This window comes from Schistocerca nitens, chromosome 3, assembly GCF_023898315.1.
Source record: "Schistocerca nitens isolate TAMUIC-IGC-003100 chromosome 3, iqSchNite1.1, whole genome shotgun sequence".
NCBI lineage: Eukaryota > Metazoa > Arthropoda > Insecta > Orthoptera > Acrididae > Schistocerca > Schistocerca nitens.
Genome location: NC_064616.1, coordinates 947,213,533 through 947,227,991, shown reverse-complemented (window position 1 = coordinate 947,227,991; position 14,459 = coordinate 947,213,533). Strand labels below are relative to the sequence as shown.

Genomic DNA, 14,459 nt, shown 5'->3' with positions numbered 1-14,459 from the left:
CACACACACACACACACACACACACACACACACAACCCTACTTGGAGTCAGCTAGACTGACAGTACTAATGCTGTTCTGCAGCAGGTGGACTGGTTGGTGGCAGGGGGAGGGGGTAGTGGGACAGGGTGTTGGGGGGCAGGGAGATGGACTGGGGGTGGGTGGCTAGTAGTTCGGACGAGGTGGCTGGTTTGCTGGCTAGGAACATGGGAGAGAGGGGTTGCGGGTATATGAACTGGTATGACTAGTGGCCTGTAGGAAGCAGCGCACATTGAAGGTGACGTGAATTGGGAGAGGGTGACAGGACAGAGGAAGGGGAAACTATTGGGTGAAGGGTGTGGGAACAATGGGTTACCTGAGATTGGGGCCAGGCCAATTACAGGAGCAGAGGATGTGTTGTAAGGATAACTCCCATCTGTGAATTTGAGAGAAGCTGCTGGTGGAGGAAAGGATCCAGATGGCTCAGGTCATGAAGCAGCCATTGAAATTGAGCATGTTGTGTTCAGCTACATGTTGTGCCATTGGGTGCTCAACTTTGTTCTTGACAACAGCTTGTCAGTGGTCATTCATCCTGGTGGACAGCTGGTTGGTAGTCATACCAACATTAAAGGATGTACAGTGTTTGCAACAGAGTTAGTATATGACGTGGGTGCTTTCACAGCTGGTCCATCCCCTGATGGGGTAAGATAAGCCTGTGACAGGATTGGAGTAGGAGTGCTGGGGAGTGGATAGGGCAGGTCTTGCATCTTGGTCTGCCACAGGGATATATCCCTGTGGCAAGGAGTTGAGAGTTGGAGTGACATAGGAATGGACTAGGATGTTGTGTAGGTTGCGTGGGCAATGGAACATCACTTTAGAAAGGGTGGGTAGGATCTTGGGTAGGATGTCCCTCATTTCAGGACAGGATGAGAGGTGATCAGAATCTCCCACATTAAAGATGCTAACCACTTCCTTCATCGACTTTCCACCATCCTCACCCTTTTATCTCCTGGATCCCTATTCGTCACTGTTGATGCCGCCTGCCCATACACCAACATCCCTTATGACCATGGCCTTGCTGTATCAAACACCTAACAATAAACACATTGGAGGGAACTGGCTATGACATTATTATTAGCATGATTTTAATCCTTTATTTAAAAATACTTATACTTATTACTCAGTTATGTAGTTTCCAGTTTCTTAGGCCATTGTCAGGTTACAGCTGAATGCTGCAAACACAGATACATTGTCATGGGATGTACACAGAAATTACTCATACAGATATCTCTATGAGTAATATCCTTGTGAGCTACATGTGATTTTATCTGTATTTGTGATATTCAGTTTTAATATGACAGTTCCCTAAGAAGCTGGAAGCTGGGTTATGACCACGTAAATAATAATTTACAGCCTATCAGGAAAGTGTTCCCTGTTTCATGTTCAGCTGAACACCGACATATTGTTAGTTAATTTATTTCTCATTGTAGGTGTTGGCTCCTGTTCCAAGGGGAGATGGTTTACTTAACAAGCCAGAACAAGTTTCAACACTTTGTGAGTATACTGTTTCACTAGATATTAAAAGTACCTCATATGTGTATATGCCTTTGCATTTTCAGTTGTATTATTTTTGAAAAAAACTAGCTTTATGTGACATGACAATTGTTTTAGTGAAAGACAGGTACAGTACTTTCTCTATCACAGTTTGCTTTGTATCCACAACTGCCAGATAAAATGTAGTGACATGAAAAAATCAACAGAAAAGTGTGAGTTTTATGATTCAGTTTCTTAATTTGTTTGTGGAATATTGGGTTTTTATCTAAGTCAACATGCACAGTATACATTTAGCATGCCATCTGTGTATCCTCCCCAGTGTATAATGCATACATGAAATACTTGGTGCAGAGGGAGCAATGTTCACTATACAGGGTGAACATTAATAAAACTGACAAACTGCAGTGATGAATTCCTGATTGTAAATGGAGGAAAAAAGGTCCTATGAACATGTGACAAATGACAGTGCCTCTAACCATGTGTCGTGTGTACCTTGTGTGTTGCAGGCTATGTGACTGACTCAGCATATGGTAAAGAGGAATAATGACAGAATCCCATAACTATGATGGTCTGATGCAAAAACCATTGACAGAATCCTTCCCATAGAGGGAAATTCACTGCCGAGTCCTTGCCATCATTGCAGGTGATAGGGATAGTAGCAGTTGTCATGCAGGATGCACATAATCATACTTTGGCTTACACACTGTTGACAGGCAACTTGCCTGGAGCTTGTACTAGGGTTCATTTCAAAGTCCTGTTGAACCCTGTCCTCCAAATCTGGCGTACGCACAGTCCTCTGCAACCCTGCATGTTTGCTTATCTGAAAGGACCCGTGATCACACAAACACCCAAAATGGGCTTAAAATGTTGTGTTATTTGGTAGGCGCTTGTGAGGGTACTTGTTTCAGAGTAGCCATGCTGCTTCTTGACTGTTTCCATCTGCTTGACCATACACAAACACCGTCTTGGCGTGTTCTCAACATGAATACCAGAACGTTCTGCTGCTTACAATATGCTGTGTCAATCACACTGACCGCAATACATAAGAAACACACGGCATATCGTCAGAGGAACTGTCATCCATCAGTGCCATCTAACGTGGCAACAATGTATTTTTGGACACATGTTCAAAGGACCTTTCTTCCTCCATTTCTAGTCAAGTATCCATTCCTACAGTTGGTCAGTTTTACTAATGTTCATCCTTTTTATTTCAGGTTGTGAAATCTAGGGAAAAAAAGGTGTCTTGACACCAACAAAGTCTCAGGTCTATATCCTTCATGTGCTTCTGAATTCTGAATCAGAGGTTCTTTATTACTTTTGGAAAAGTTAGGTAGACACACATTTAGCTCTCAAATAATATTGTTCATTTCCACACTTTCTTCGCATGATGTCTAGGACAGGACTATACTTGGTTGGTTCAAATGGCTCTGAGCACTATGGGACTCAACTGCTGAGGTCATTAGTCCCCTAGAACTTAGAACTAGTTAAACCTAACTAACCTAAGGACATCACAAACATCCGTGCCCGAGGCAGGATTCGAACCTGCGACCGTAGCGGTCTTGCGGTTCCAGACTGCAGCGCCTTTAACCGCACGGCCACTTCGGCCGGCCGACTATACTTGGTTTTAACATGATGCCAACCTGTCTGTGTTGATTCAGCAGTGTGTGACTTCACCTTCTGAATCCCTTGCTATGCCCTATGTCAAGTTTTCCAGATCCCACCTTTATGTATTTACATGAAAGTGGTGATTATTTCATCAAATCAATTGCTGCTATCCTGCAAATACTTGGCAAAGAGATCTCCATTACTTCAGCTAATAAATTTAGTGTAAGCATCCACCAGTTTTGTTTATAAAAAGTATGATATTTTTCTGTAAAAATTAATAGATATCAGGCTTGAATTTTAAAGACAGCGTTGGAGGACAGGCTTATGCCCAGGGTCAACCTATTAAAGTCTCTAACCATGTACTTACCTATACATTCCATATTGAAACTCTTACTATATCTGTGTCTAAAATTCCTCACCAAAAGACTAAAATAATGGAAAGCATTGCTTCAAATTGTAACACAGTTTAAATCAACTCTGAATTATTGTTCGTTAGGCTCAAGTAAAATGTTCCTACTTTCTCCAGTTACAATCTCACATATTTCACAGTTTCTTTTAAGTTGACCATTGCTATTCAATTTAGTACAGTGACCATCTATTAAATATCTTATCATTAAATATGAAATTAATCTCAGTAATTAATTAATTAATACACTTACCCCCTGCTAATTGTTTCCAAAATATAAGAAAAAATGAGGATTTTTTTGGGAAAAACAAGTGCCCATAATTAATGAAAACCCCAAAATTTTGATAAAAAAAGATTAAAAGTCCTACAATTCTGAAAGGAGGTCCCAGGAATTTTATATAAAACGGAAATGACACCCTCTTAATTTAAATTAATACCCATAAAATACTGATATTACAAAGCACACTCTTAGTGATGCATTCATTCTCTATGACAGAAAACACAATAATTATTATTACAGTTGTTTCATTATGACACAAAAATTATTTAAGAAGAAAAGATAACTTTCAAAAATTCACAAGTGTCAGTTAACTTTCTCAAATTAATCAGTCCTTAAAAATACTAGCACGATACTGATAGAAAAGTCAGACATCAAAATATTTATCAAAAATTAATATTAACAAACTTTCTATGAAGATTTTTCATATTATTTTTGTAATGTTAAACAGAAATTTGTATTTGTGCCATATGCTATTGTGTCTGTTGCTTCAGAGGTAGCCTTATTACTTGATTCAACATATGTGTGAAAAAACAAACAATACAAGGTTCTGAAAACTCAGTCTGCTGTGGTACACTGTTGCAAGACTTACAAATTGAATGACTGCACTGGCCACCAGTGTCTGGTTCATGAAATGTCACAACTCATTTTTTCATATGATTTTGAAGGTAATTTGGATTGCATGATTAACTGTTATGTCATTATGTGGGACCCATAAAAGTAATTTAACTTTTTGAGCTGTGTAACATAATTTTCAACAACTTCATATTGAAGTACTCACTAATATTACGTCCATTCATAGGAACATGTATTGTCAGTTTGTTTGATTGCAATTAGGACTTTTCATGTACAAACAACTGAGTAACAAGAGAGATACCAAATATACTATAATTATGTTTGAAACCTGTAACAGTTCTGTTTATCATACTGTTAGCTTGCTGTGCTATTTACCAACACGACATCTAACTACCTTGTAATTACTGTAATTCATAAAACAAAACCTTATTATCAATGTGAACAAAGATTTTATTTGGGCTGCTGTATTATATACTGAAATTCTGTTCACACTAAAAAATAATGTACTTGTATTTGAAACAGGAAACACGATAGTAGCCCAGGATAAATGCCGTTTCAGTCTAATTGACATAAATGTAATTAGCATCATTTGTTCTTATCAGTTTACTTATTTTTCATGAAAACAAGAGATATGTAATTGTCTTTGTATAACATTCCATGCATTTCAATTGTAATCACCAGATGATAACATTTTTTTTGTAATCGTCAACAGCTTCTGTGATTATAATTAGCAAATTTACACACAACCAGGGTACATAAGCTTACGAGAAATCATGGGGGGGGGGGGGGGGGGGCAGTATGATGTAAGATCTTAAGCAGCACTTTGTGACAGTAATAAACTGTATGCCTGAAACAGTAAATGACTTTTCATGTTTTTTGAGAACCATTGTGTTCTCTGGCCCATTTCCACTTAAGAAACTTACAGGAAACGTCAACTGCAGCGAAGAAATGAAATGACAATAAGTCCTGGTCAACATTTATTATTTTGAACAAGCTGAGTTACATCCACTTAATTTCAGGAACATTTATTTCATCTACAATGTAAAAAATTCATATTTTGTAAAGACCTTTACCTTGAATTACTTTTTGTTGACAACATTTATACCCAACAAGGTAGTTACACCATACTCACCACCTGCTGCCCCAACTGATTGGTGGTCATTTCTGATGGTTACCTATATAACAAATAAGTGTTAACATTTTATTCATCATGCTCCTCTGGCAGTTGTAGCCCATTTGCATAACATTTCTTTACATTCTCGCTATTGTATCACCTTCAATATCAGTATACTTTCAGCTCATACTTGAATTCTTTATTTAATTCCACTATCTTAAATGGTTCTTTATATATGGTGAGACTTCTTGGTCTCGTATCATCCTGCTTTCATTGCATATGTGATCTGACCAAGTCCCCTACCTTGTACACTATGGACTGGACAAGTCTGTCATACTGTCTCTTTCCTCTGCCTCTTCATGGGGTCAGGGATTTTCACCTGCCTTGAGATGACTGGGTGTCTGTGATGTCCTCATCGTTTCATCATCATTCATGAAAGTGGTGAGGTTGGGCTGAGCAAAGGTTGGGAATTTGTACGGGCGCTGATAACCGCACAGTTGAGTGCCCCACAAACCAATCATCATCATTATTATTATCATCATCATCATCATCATCATCATCATCATCATCCACCTCGTGAACTAACATTTGTTGTGCTTGCTCAGTCTTTTCATTCCATGTGATGTCATCTTTCAGTACTTTCTGCATTGTATCCCTGATCAGGCTGTTGAGTGTTCTTTGTAAAAATATTTACACTTGAGCATAACCTGTTGAGTCATGTTGAACATTGTTGATAATATCTTCAAATGTACAAATTTACATACCCCATCTGCTGTGTCTTTTACGACAATATACTCAACGTAGTCTGGTTATTTATTTCATGACCTGTTCAGGAGCATTATATGCAGGATGATGTTGGGAAACCTTCACAGGCTTCACACTTTATTTCTCCAACATCTCTATCCACTCTTTGCTTGTGAACGGAGTGTCACTATCGCTAATAGCACATTTAGGTGCACACACATTGATGAATTGTTCTTTTGCCATCTTCTCAGCGATCTTATCCCTGTAACAGATCTTATCCTTGTAACAGATACAAGCATATGAAACAAAAGAAAAGTTTCTTAGTTACTAAGACTTGTCACACCTGCATGGGGTTTAGTATCACTCCTTGAAAAGCAACAACCATTCTTTCTTTTCATTCTGCACATAATACTGTGTGCTTAAAACTTTATTCTTAACTTTTTTTCCTGGCGTACCCCACAGCTTTTAAGTAAATTCTTTAACTATATCGCCATTTTGAAAAACCAGCAACTGTGTTAGATTTTTTCTGTGCATTTCTTTGGGCTGAGATGTCCACAAGTAAGGTGTGTTTACCACACTATCATCTCTACACCTGGATCTGGAATTTGCTCTCTCCACTCTGCATTACTCAAATTTGTGGTGCAATACAAAACACCATTATCCAGAAGATAAAATTCTCAAATTTTCTCCTGGCTCATGCAACTATATATTCATTTAATTACTACCAGTATGCTGCCCTTGTTTTGTTCTCTTCTTATGTTTCTCGCCATTCTTCTCATTGTTCTGCTAGGCAGCAGATTTGACAGTGCATTGTGGTACCAGCTGTTGTATGCCTGACACATACTGTACCTTGAAATCAAAGTCTTGCAATGCAAGTGTCCTCCTAGTCAATCCTCCATGACAGTTTACAAGTGAACATGAATGAAATAGCCTTATGGTCTATTACAACAATTGATTTGTGTTCTGCAAGATAATATTGGAACTTTGCAAAGCGAAACAGTGCAGTTAACACCTTGTTTTGGTTACTGGATGTTTTTGTTCATACTATGTCAACATGTGACTACCAAAGGCTGCTGTTATGATTACTCCATGCTGGTCTTCTTCTTTTTGGTACAGCTGATGATAATCCAATGTTTCTCAGCCCAGATAAAATATTTTAGCCATATCAGGGTGCGACAGTATTGATGCAGTATACAATTTGTCTTTAATTCTTGCGATACCTTCCATAAATTTCACCATCAAAGGCCATGCATTGTTCTTTTTCAACAGTCTGTGTATGCCTTCCTGTTCAATATTTTATCATCCAGGCAAAGCAATGTTAGAATCCTCAGAGACCGAAGTATCTCTTCAACTGTTTCCTGTTTATCAGTACAGGGAATTTCCTTATTGCTTCCAGCCTGTCTGGATTATGTTTAAGTTCTTCTGGTTCAATAATACAAATATGCCCCAAAAAGTTTCTCTCTTGATGCCCAAATTCTGACATTTAGAAAACTAAGCATCACTCTGACAAGTTCACAACTCTCTTTAAAAGTTTTTCGCAAGTTTCACTTGTTACAAGAATGTCATTTATACTTAATGTGATCTTCAACAAATTTTCACCGAATACTTGGTCAGGTATCCTGATGAAACCTGATGCATGCACATTCATTCTAAATGACAACATTCTATGCTGCTGTCAGTGGCTTTTGTACAAAAACAAAAATGCAGTGTATTGTCTAGGTTCTAGACAAAAATTTAAACATTTTGGTCCTGTCACAGTCACCACTTGTAAGCATTTCGCAGTTATGTTTATATACAGTTTGGTATTTTGCTGTCAGAATTAATAGGCATTGGACTTGAATTCTGAGAATATAACTGGAGGACAGGCTTATGCCCAAGGTACATACATCAGATTATTAAAGTTTCTAACCATGCATCTACTGACACATGCCCCATCGAAACTAAAATGAGGCAAAGTCTCTCTTCAAATTACACAAAGTTTAAATGAACACTGAATTTATTGCTCTTTAGGCTCAAGTAAACTCTCCCTATGTTCCTTAGTCACTATACACACTGCAGTTACAATCTCAAATATTTCACAGTTCCTTCTGAGTGAGCCATTGCTGTCCAGTTTGATACGGTTGCCTGCCAGGCACTTTATTGTGAATAGCAGAGTAATCATGTAGATGTAGATGATGTAGATTATCATCAAATATGGAATTAAGCCCACTTTTTTAATTAATGCACTTCCATACACGATCACAACCAGTGCGTGCACCTGAGGCTTGCCGTGCAGAATTGCTTAAACTGAATTCCTCCCTTTCAGTCAGGATCTGAGATTAAAAATAGCATTAATTGCCATTTACTCTGTCAGATACAGCTTTCATCTGTGTCTGTTACATCTTTAAAATAAAGAAGCAGTTTGTTTTTCAAAACCACTGGGCAAGATAGAAGCAAAGAAGAAAATATTGTAATGATTATTCCCATAATTGTCCAAAATTGAAACTTGGTGGCCAGTAAAATGTAATATTCAAATATTTTGATGAAAGCAAAGAAATGAGTTTTCTAAATCCATTCTCAAAATTTATTTTACATTTTAGGTTGCGTTTTAGCTTTTTATATCTCTTTATTTTGATATCTGGTGATATTCCCAAATCCTTTGTCCATAATTGAGCTTTTTAGCGTGAGCCATCTGGTCACAACACATGACTTGCCCTTGCAGCTTTACCTCCACCATTACCTCTCTCATGCCTTTTACACATCAGGTTTCATTTTCAGTTTCATATGCTACACTTGTTTTAAATTGGTTTTCTATACTGATTTTCCCTGATAAGTTCTGTTCTTTATTAGGTCTGTTTACTTCACTCCAAGCCAAAACACTGCTGTGTTGTACTGTGTCATTCATTGTTATTCACATGGACCAGTGTACAGGATGGCATCTTTGTCTTACATTGATCACAGTGAAAGAGAAATTTCAATGGTAAATGAGTCATTGAGCATAGAGACTATAAAGATCATAGTTTCAATGACATAAACAGTGATATAAATGATAGTGAAGCTCCAGTACTTGTTCATTCTGATAATGTGTGCTTACATGATAATTCATATTCATTTGTTCCACCAATTCCTGGAGGAAAATAAAAGCAATAATCAATTGGCTCCAAAAAGAAGGAAGCACAAAAGATATTAGCGTTCAAAGTGGTATGTTAGTTTGTGTACTATTATCAGTTTTCAAAAGTAATCATACATTGAAGAAATTCTAAGTAATTGCTTTTTGTAAAACAGTTAAAAGTAAATATGTGAGAGTTATATTTAGACAGCCATGAGTCTAAATGCTTATTTGTGACTTGAAGAGAGAAGAAGAAAAAATAAAAAATCGACTGTTTGAATGTCTGTTTCTGTCACCATTTTCCCAATGCCACATTGAAAGGGTTAATGAAACTTCCAGGTTCACACACAGAAATCGAAGTAAAACAGCTGAATTCAACAGCTAATTCCTTGGTGAATAGTTAAACAGTATGGATGCTGTCACTGGAAAATGACAAAAAAGATAAGGCACAGTGAGAAATAGCGTTTGAAAATTTAGAATCCAGCAGAATTGTCTGGTGACTACTTTCACTATAATTAGACCTAGTTACTGAGTGGTTTGTCTTTCATACTTGTACCATTAACAGAACAGGTCAGTGACAAATTTTCTAAACATACCATAAATTATAAAAAAATAAAACATCAGCAAACATTAATTTTCCATTGTTTTTTACCACATTACCATGTGAACCACCAGCAAATTGGTACAGTTCTTCATATGAGCCAGTGTGCCCATCTGTTGTCTGTGATAGCACATTACACAAACAGTCTTGCATACCATCACAATATGGTTTTCTATTGAAGTTTTGTGAGAAGAAACACCACCCATTTGTTCTATACAAGGTTACATCTTGATCAGTTCCTGATTCAGTCAGGCTGTTGTATGTGTTATTAACTGCATTATATTGCTATCTTTCCTTGTCACCTGTTACTTCATCCAGTGATAAGCAGTACATTCTTTTCTTTGCATTCTCTGCAACACTTTACCCAAAACATTCCTGCTATCTCCCTGTTAGCTTATTCAGTTATTGATGTTTTCTTGTACTTCTATGTATGACTTAAATGCTGGTTCAAGAATTATAGAAATCATAAAGATGGCAGACATGCACATGCCTTTTATATACAAGTGTTTCAATTTACTTTGTACTAGCCAATTTTTGGAAAAAAAGGGAGGGTGCAGTGGTCTTCAGTATTTAATGGCAATTGAATTTCGAAACTCCCTCCACCTGCCTGAACCAACTGGCAGCTCACATGTTCTGTCTTCTCTAAAGTGTTGATGCAAGAGTGATAGTGCATGCATGCAATCATTGATTCATTCATCCATTCACAAATGATGTTCTGTAAATCCCCTCATGCAGGAGAGCCTTCAGGGATGTGAAACAGGTCAAGTTGTACATTAGCAGGCAGAGGCAACCACTGCTGAGCGCAAACCAAGTAATGTGCCCCAGCTACCAAGAAGTAAATGGGCTTCATTTTATACTCAATATAAAAAAAATAAAAAATAAAAAAATGCTGCTTAATACCCATCGACCAATAGTCACTGACGTAGCACTAGGAGACTTCTTATGCAGGTGATGCTGGTGCATCCACATTGGTGGATAGCGGTAGAGCTTGAAGGTTGTCCAGGAGGGAGGTCCTGGTGAGGCAGAAGCTTGTGGCCACTCAAGATGAACATCAATGCCTCAGACAGATGGCTCCCTCAGACGGACTGATGACACAGCAAGTGGAGGAAGGAGTGACAGTGGGTTGCACACAGACAGGCCATGGGTGCAGCTGATTGTGAGCCCAGTATAGAGAACTCTGAAGAGATGCAGAGCAATGGCTTGGACGTAGTGTGGAATGGGGGCATCAACAGCCAGTATAGAGAACAAGGCTCAGACCAAAGACATCAGCAGCCAATACGGGAAACTCGGACAGGACATTGAGTGAAGATAGCCTTTAAAGTCCCCCAACAGAAGAATACTTCCATGATGATTAGCGAGCACATGCTCTGTGGAAGAGAGCAAGTGCCCGTGATTGCAACACAAATTGCAGTGACTCTACCACCTTCAGTGGAGAGGCTGGTGATTCTCAGAGATGGGGCTGACAACAAACATGGTTTGCTAATATTTGTGGTTATACAATTTACCCTGCATCTGTGTGGTGGTGTTTCCAGTGACCTGGAGAGGTGGCTGTGTGCAGCAAGTCTGTGATCCATACAGGTGGATCACAGGTGGGTACTATATATACTAACAAAAAATTATGTCTATCCCTAATTACTCATACTGATAATTATGGTAATTACTTCTAGATTAATTTCTGTATGTATGTAAGAAAAAAAACAGCTACTTCAGATAAGTTCATTCCTCCCCCCCCCCTCCTCCCCCCCATATTACTAAGGACCTGTTACTATGCAATATTTCAAACAAAGCAGATGTATAACTTTACACAGACCTTTGTCAGCTGTCTGCATACTAGCAACATCAAGATCTCTCTGATACAGTTATTAGAGCTTTGAATTACATTCTTGAGTCCGAGTATTATGTTAAGTTTTAGGTGTAGTGATTAATGTGGCATTCTTTTACTTCATTTGCACCAGAATACAAAACTTCATTTTGAACCTTTGAACCCTAGAAATGGATGACGTAGTTTCCTTCAAGGTCATACAAGACAGAAAATGATTCAGGGAAGAAGTAGGCTGTACAGTCTTAGAATGTAGCTGAAAAACATTCAAATGTGAGAAGCATATGAATGATGATATATAGCTAGGAATTGCTGTCAAGAAGGCTTACTCACCTGTTGATGATTCCTCCAGTATGTATGTTGAGAACAAGGCACTGCAGAATTAAATGGTTGGACCTAGTATCTGTCAAAAGATGAGAAGGAAATGGACACAGGAAGGCTTCTAAGTAACAAAGCATCTATAACCTTCCCAACTTGTACACTATTTTATCTTCAGGAAAGCCACATATGCTCTGATGCATATTTGTAATTGTGATAATGCACATGACAGTACTTAACAGAATAGGAATGTTGCTGTTTTTTATGATGATGGTGGTGATGATTTTAGGGTTCATAATCATAATTTACGTAAATTTCGACAGGTATTGTTCATTTCTGCCATTCACAAAGGCTATGATATTTGTTTGTTTACAAAAGTAAAAAAATGTTGTTGATAGTTGATATCTGCATAGTTACATTGACCACTGTTGTTTTTTCTAACAGGTGAACCATGTGCTGAACCATCTAAACAGAAGGAATATGTTGAACCCGACAGGTGGCCCACAGATCACAGTGAATATGGTACATATTCAGTACATCTATGTTGTAGTCATGATTTGCAATTAGTTTTTCACTTATGTGATTTTTTTCTCAAATTCAGTTACATATTATTTGTCTTTCTTAGTGGGATCATTTGATTCTTTTTTTAATGAAACTGTTAGGAAAAAAATGAATGTGAAATTTGGGAGCCAGCATTAATTAATTCTATACATACAAAGTTTATGTTTGAAAGTCCCTTGTTATTTAGATGATTGTATTTCAAATTATCCAGATTTCCATGCAAATGAATGTTGCGTGAATTTTTGTATATGTGGCCATTTGGAGTTTAAAGGCATATTTTGAAGATTACATGGATAGACATTTATAATGAAACTTTGAGAGCATTTCTCATGGAGAAAAACTGTTTTTCTTAGTTCTTTAAAATGGACATAAACAGTCTCAACCACAAGAATCCTTTATTTTTGTGGCAAACAGTTTCGGTCAGTTATTGAGCATCTTCAGACTTCATACAATCTGCTCTGTTTGCTGAAACTGCCTACCAACATCATATGGTGTCTGACGATGTTCAGTAACTGACCGAAACTATTAATCACAAAAATAAAGGTTTCTTGTTGTCGGGACTCTTTATGTTCATTAATGTTTATAATGCATATTACATTGCTTTTGTGGCCTTTGTTTATATTTTGCAATAACATATTGATATCCTCTTTCATTGATTTATTTGCATGAATTACACCTAAAGTGCAGAACATGAGTAATTTTGTGAATTTGTTACAATCTGTGAACTTAATAGTGAGCTCAAGTGCCATAGTTCAACACTGTAGACATTGGTAAAAGTCAGTGTACTTCATGCCCTTAAATTTAAATCGAAAAAATATCCTGTTGTTGTTATACAATGCTGGTGCCCCATGTGTGACAGACACCAGGAAAGCATTTAAAATATTTTATCCTGGTCTAAACCACATTACATGTTTTGCCTATGTACTTCGTGTAGCTGAAATGATAGTCTAAAATTTGACAGTGTGAATATGCTAATAAAAACAGGGTAAATGGGTGCACATTTGATACTACTGACAGCATTAATTAAGTAATATGCTGACTTTTTTTCCAGTTGAAGGTATTCTTAAAAGCACCTGTCCATGTTGCTGCATTTAGAAATATACTCCCAGGTTTAGCTTTGACACCAAACCTATTTTACATGATAATTTTGATTAATTTGTCGATGAGAAACCATGAAGTGCCACAGATCTATGATACTGACATCTCTATTGTGTATTCTATTGAGAAGCCATAAAGTTACTGCAACCTAGATCTTTTTTTTTTCCTCTCTATTTTTGGGTTGTAGATACTTTAGAATCCACCAGTGCAGCTTGTGTTAAAGATGCAGAACTAGAATTTAAGAAAACACGTTCAGAAATCAATATTTGTGCATTTTCCTTTGACAATAATGAAGTTGTAATCTGCAGGAGGAATCACACACAGTTATGAATAGGTTGAAAAATCTTTGCAGTCATACTGTGGAGAAGTGTGTGTTGCAGCTTTTAAGATAAACAAAGTTGTCACATCAAATTCTGGTTTTGATTTTATGAAGTTATAGAAAAATATTTTGTGGAAGAAGTGTAAAAGACTGTCACCTTGATCTGATTTCATCCAAAATTTCTTCACTTAAGTATGCACTTCTCACTACTTATGACATAGAAATGCTATTTTCTGTGGACAAAAATGTTCTGTGTGGTAAACGCATGAGCCTAAGTAAAGAAAAGTGGGAGGATTGGTTATTGTGCACTAATTTAGAAGAAAGTAGAAATAAATATAGAACTGAATACTGCATATTTTTATTTGTTTATTTATTTTTTGTTACCTTGTGCATTTTAATGAT

General features: G+C 37.3%; 1 protein-coding gene across 1 annotated transcript in view; it reads left to right on the top strand.

Annotated features, from left to right (window-relative positions):
• Positions 1–14,459, top strand: part of LOC126249022 (uncharacterized) — a 907,745-nt gene that overhangs the window by 229,513 nt on the left and 663,773 nt on the right. Inside the window, exons 4-5 of the mRNA XM_049950624.1 lie at positions 1,468–1,531; positions 12,524–12,601. Coding sequence (XP_049806581.1) covers positions 1,468–1,531; positions 12,524–12,601 — 142 coding nt within the window. The remainder of the gene's footprint in view (positions 1–1,467; positions 1,532–12,523; positions 12,602–14,459) is intronic.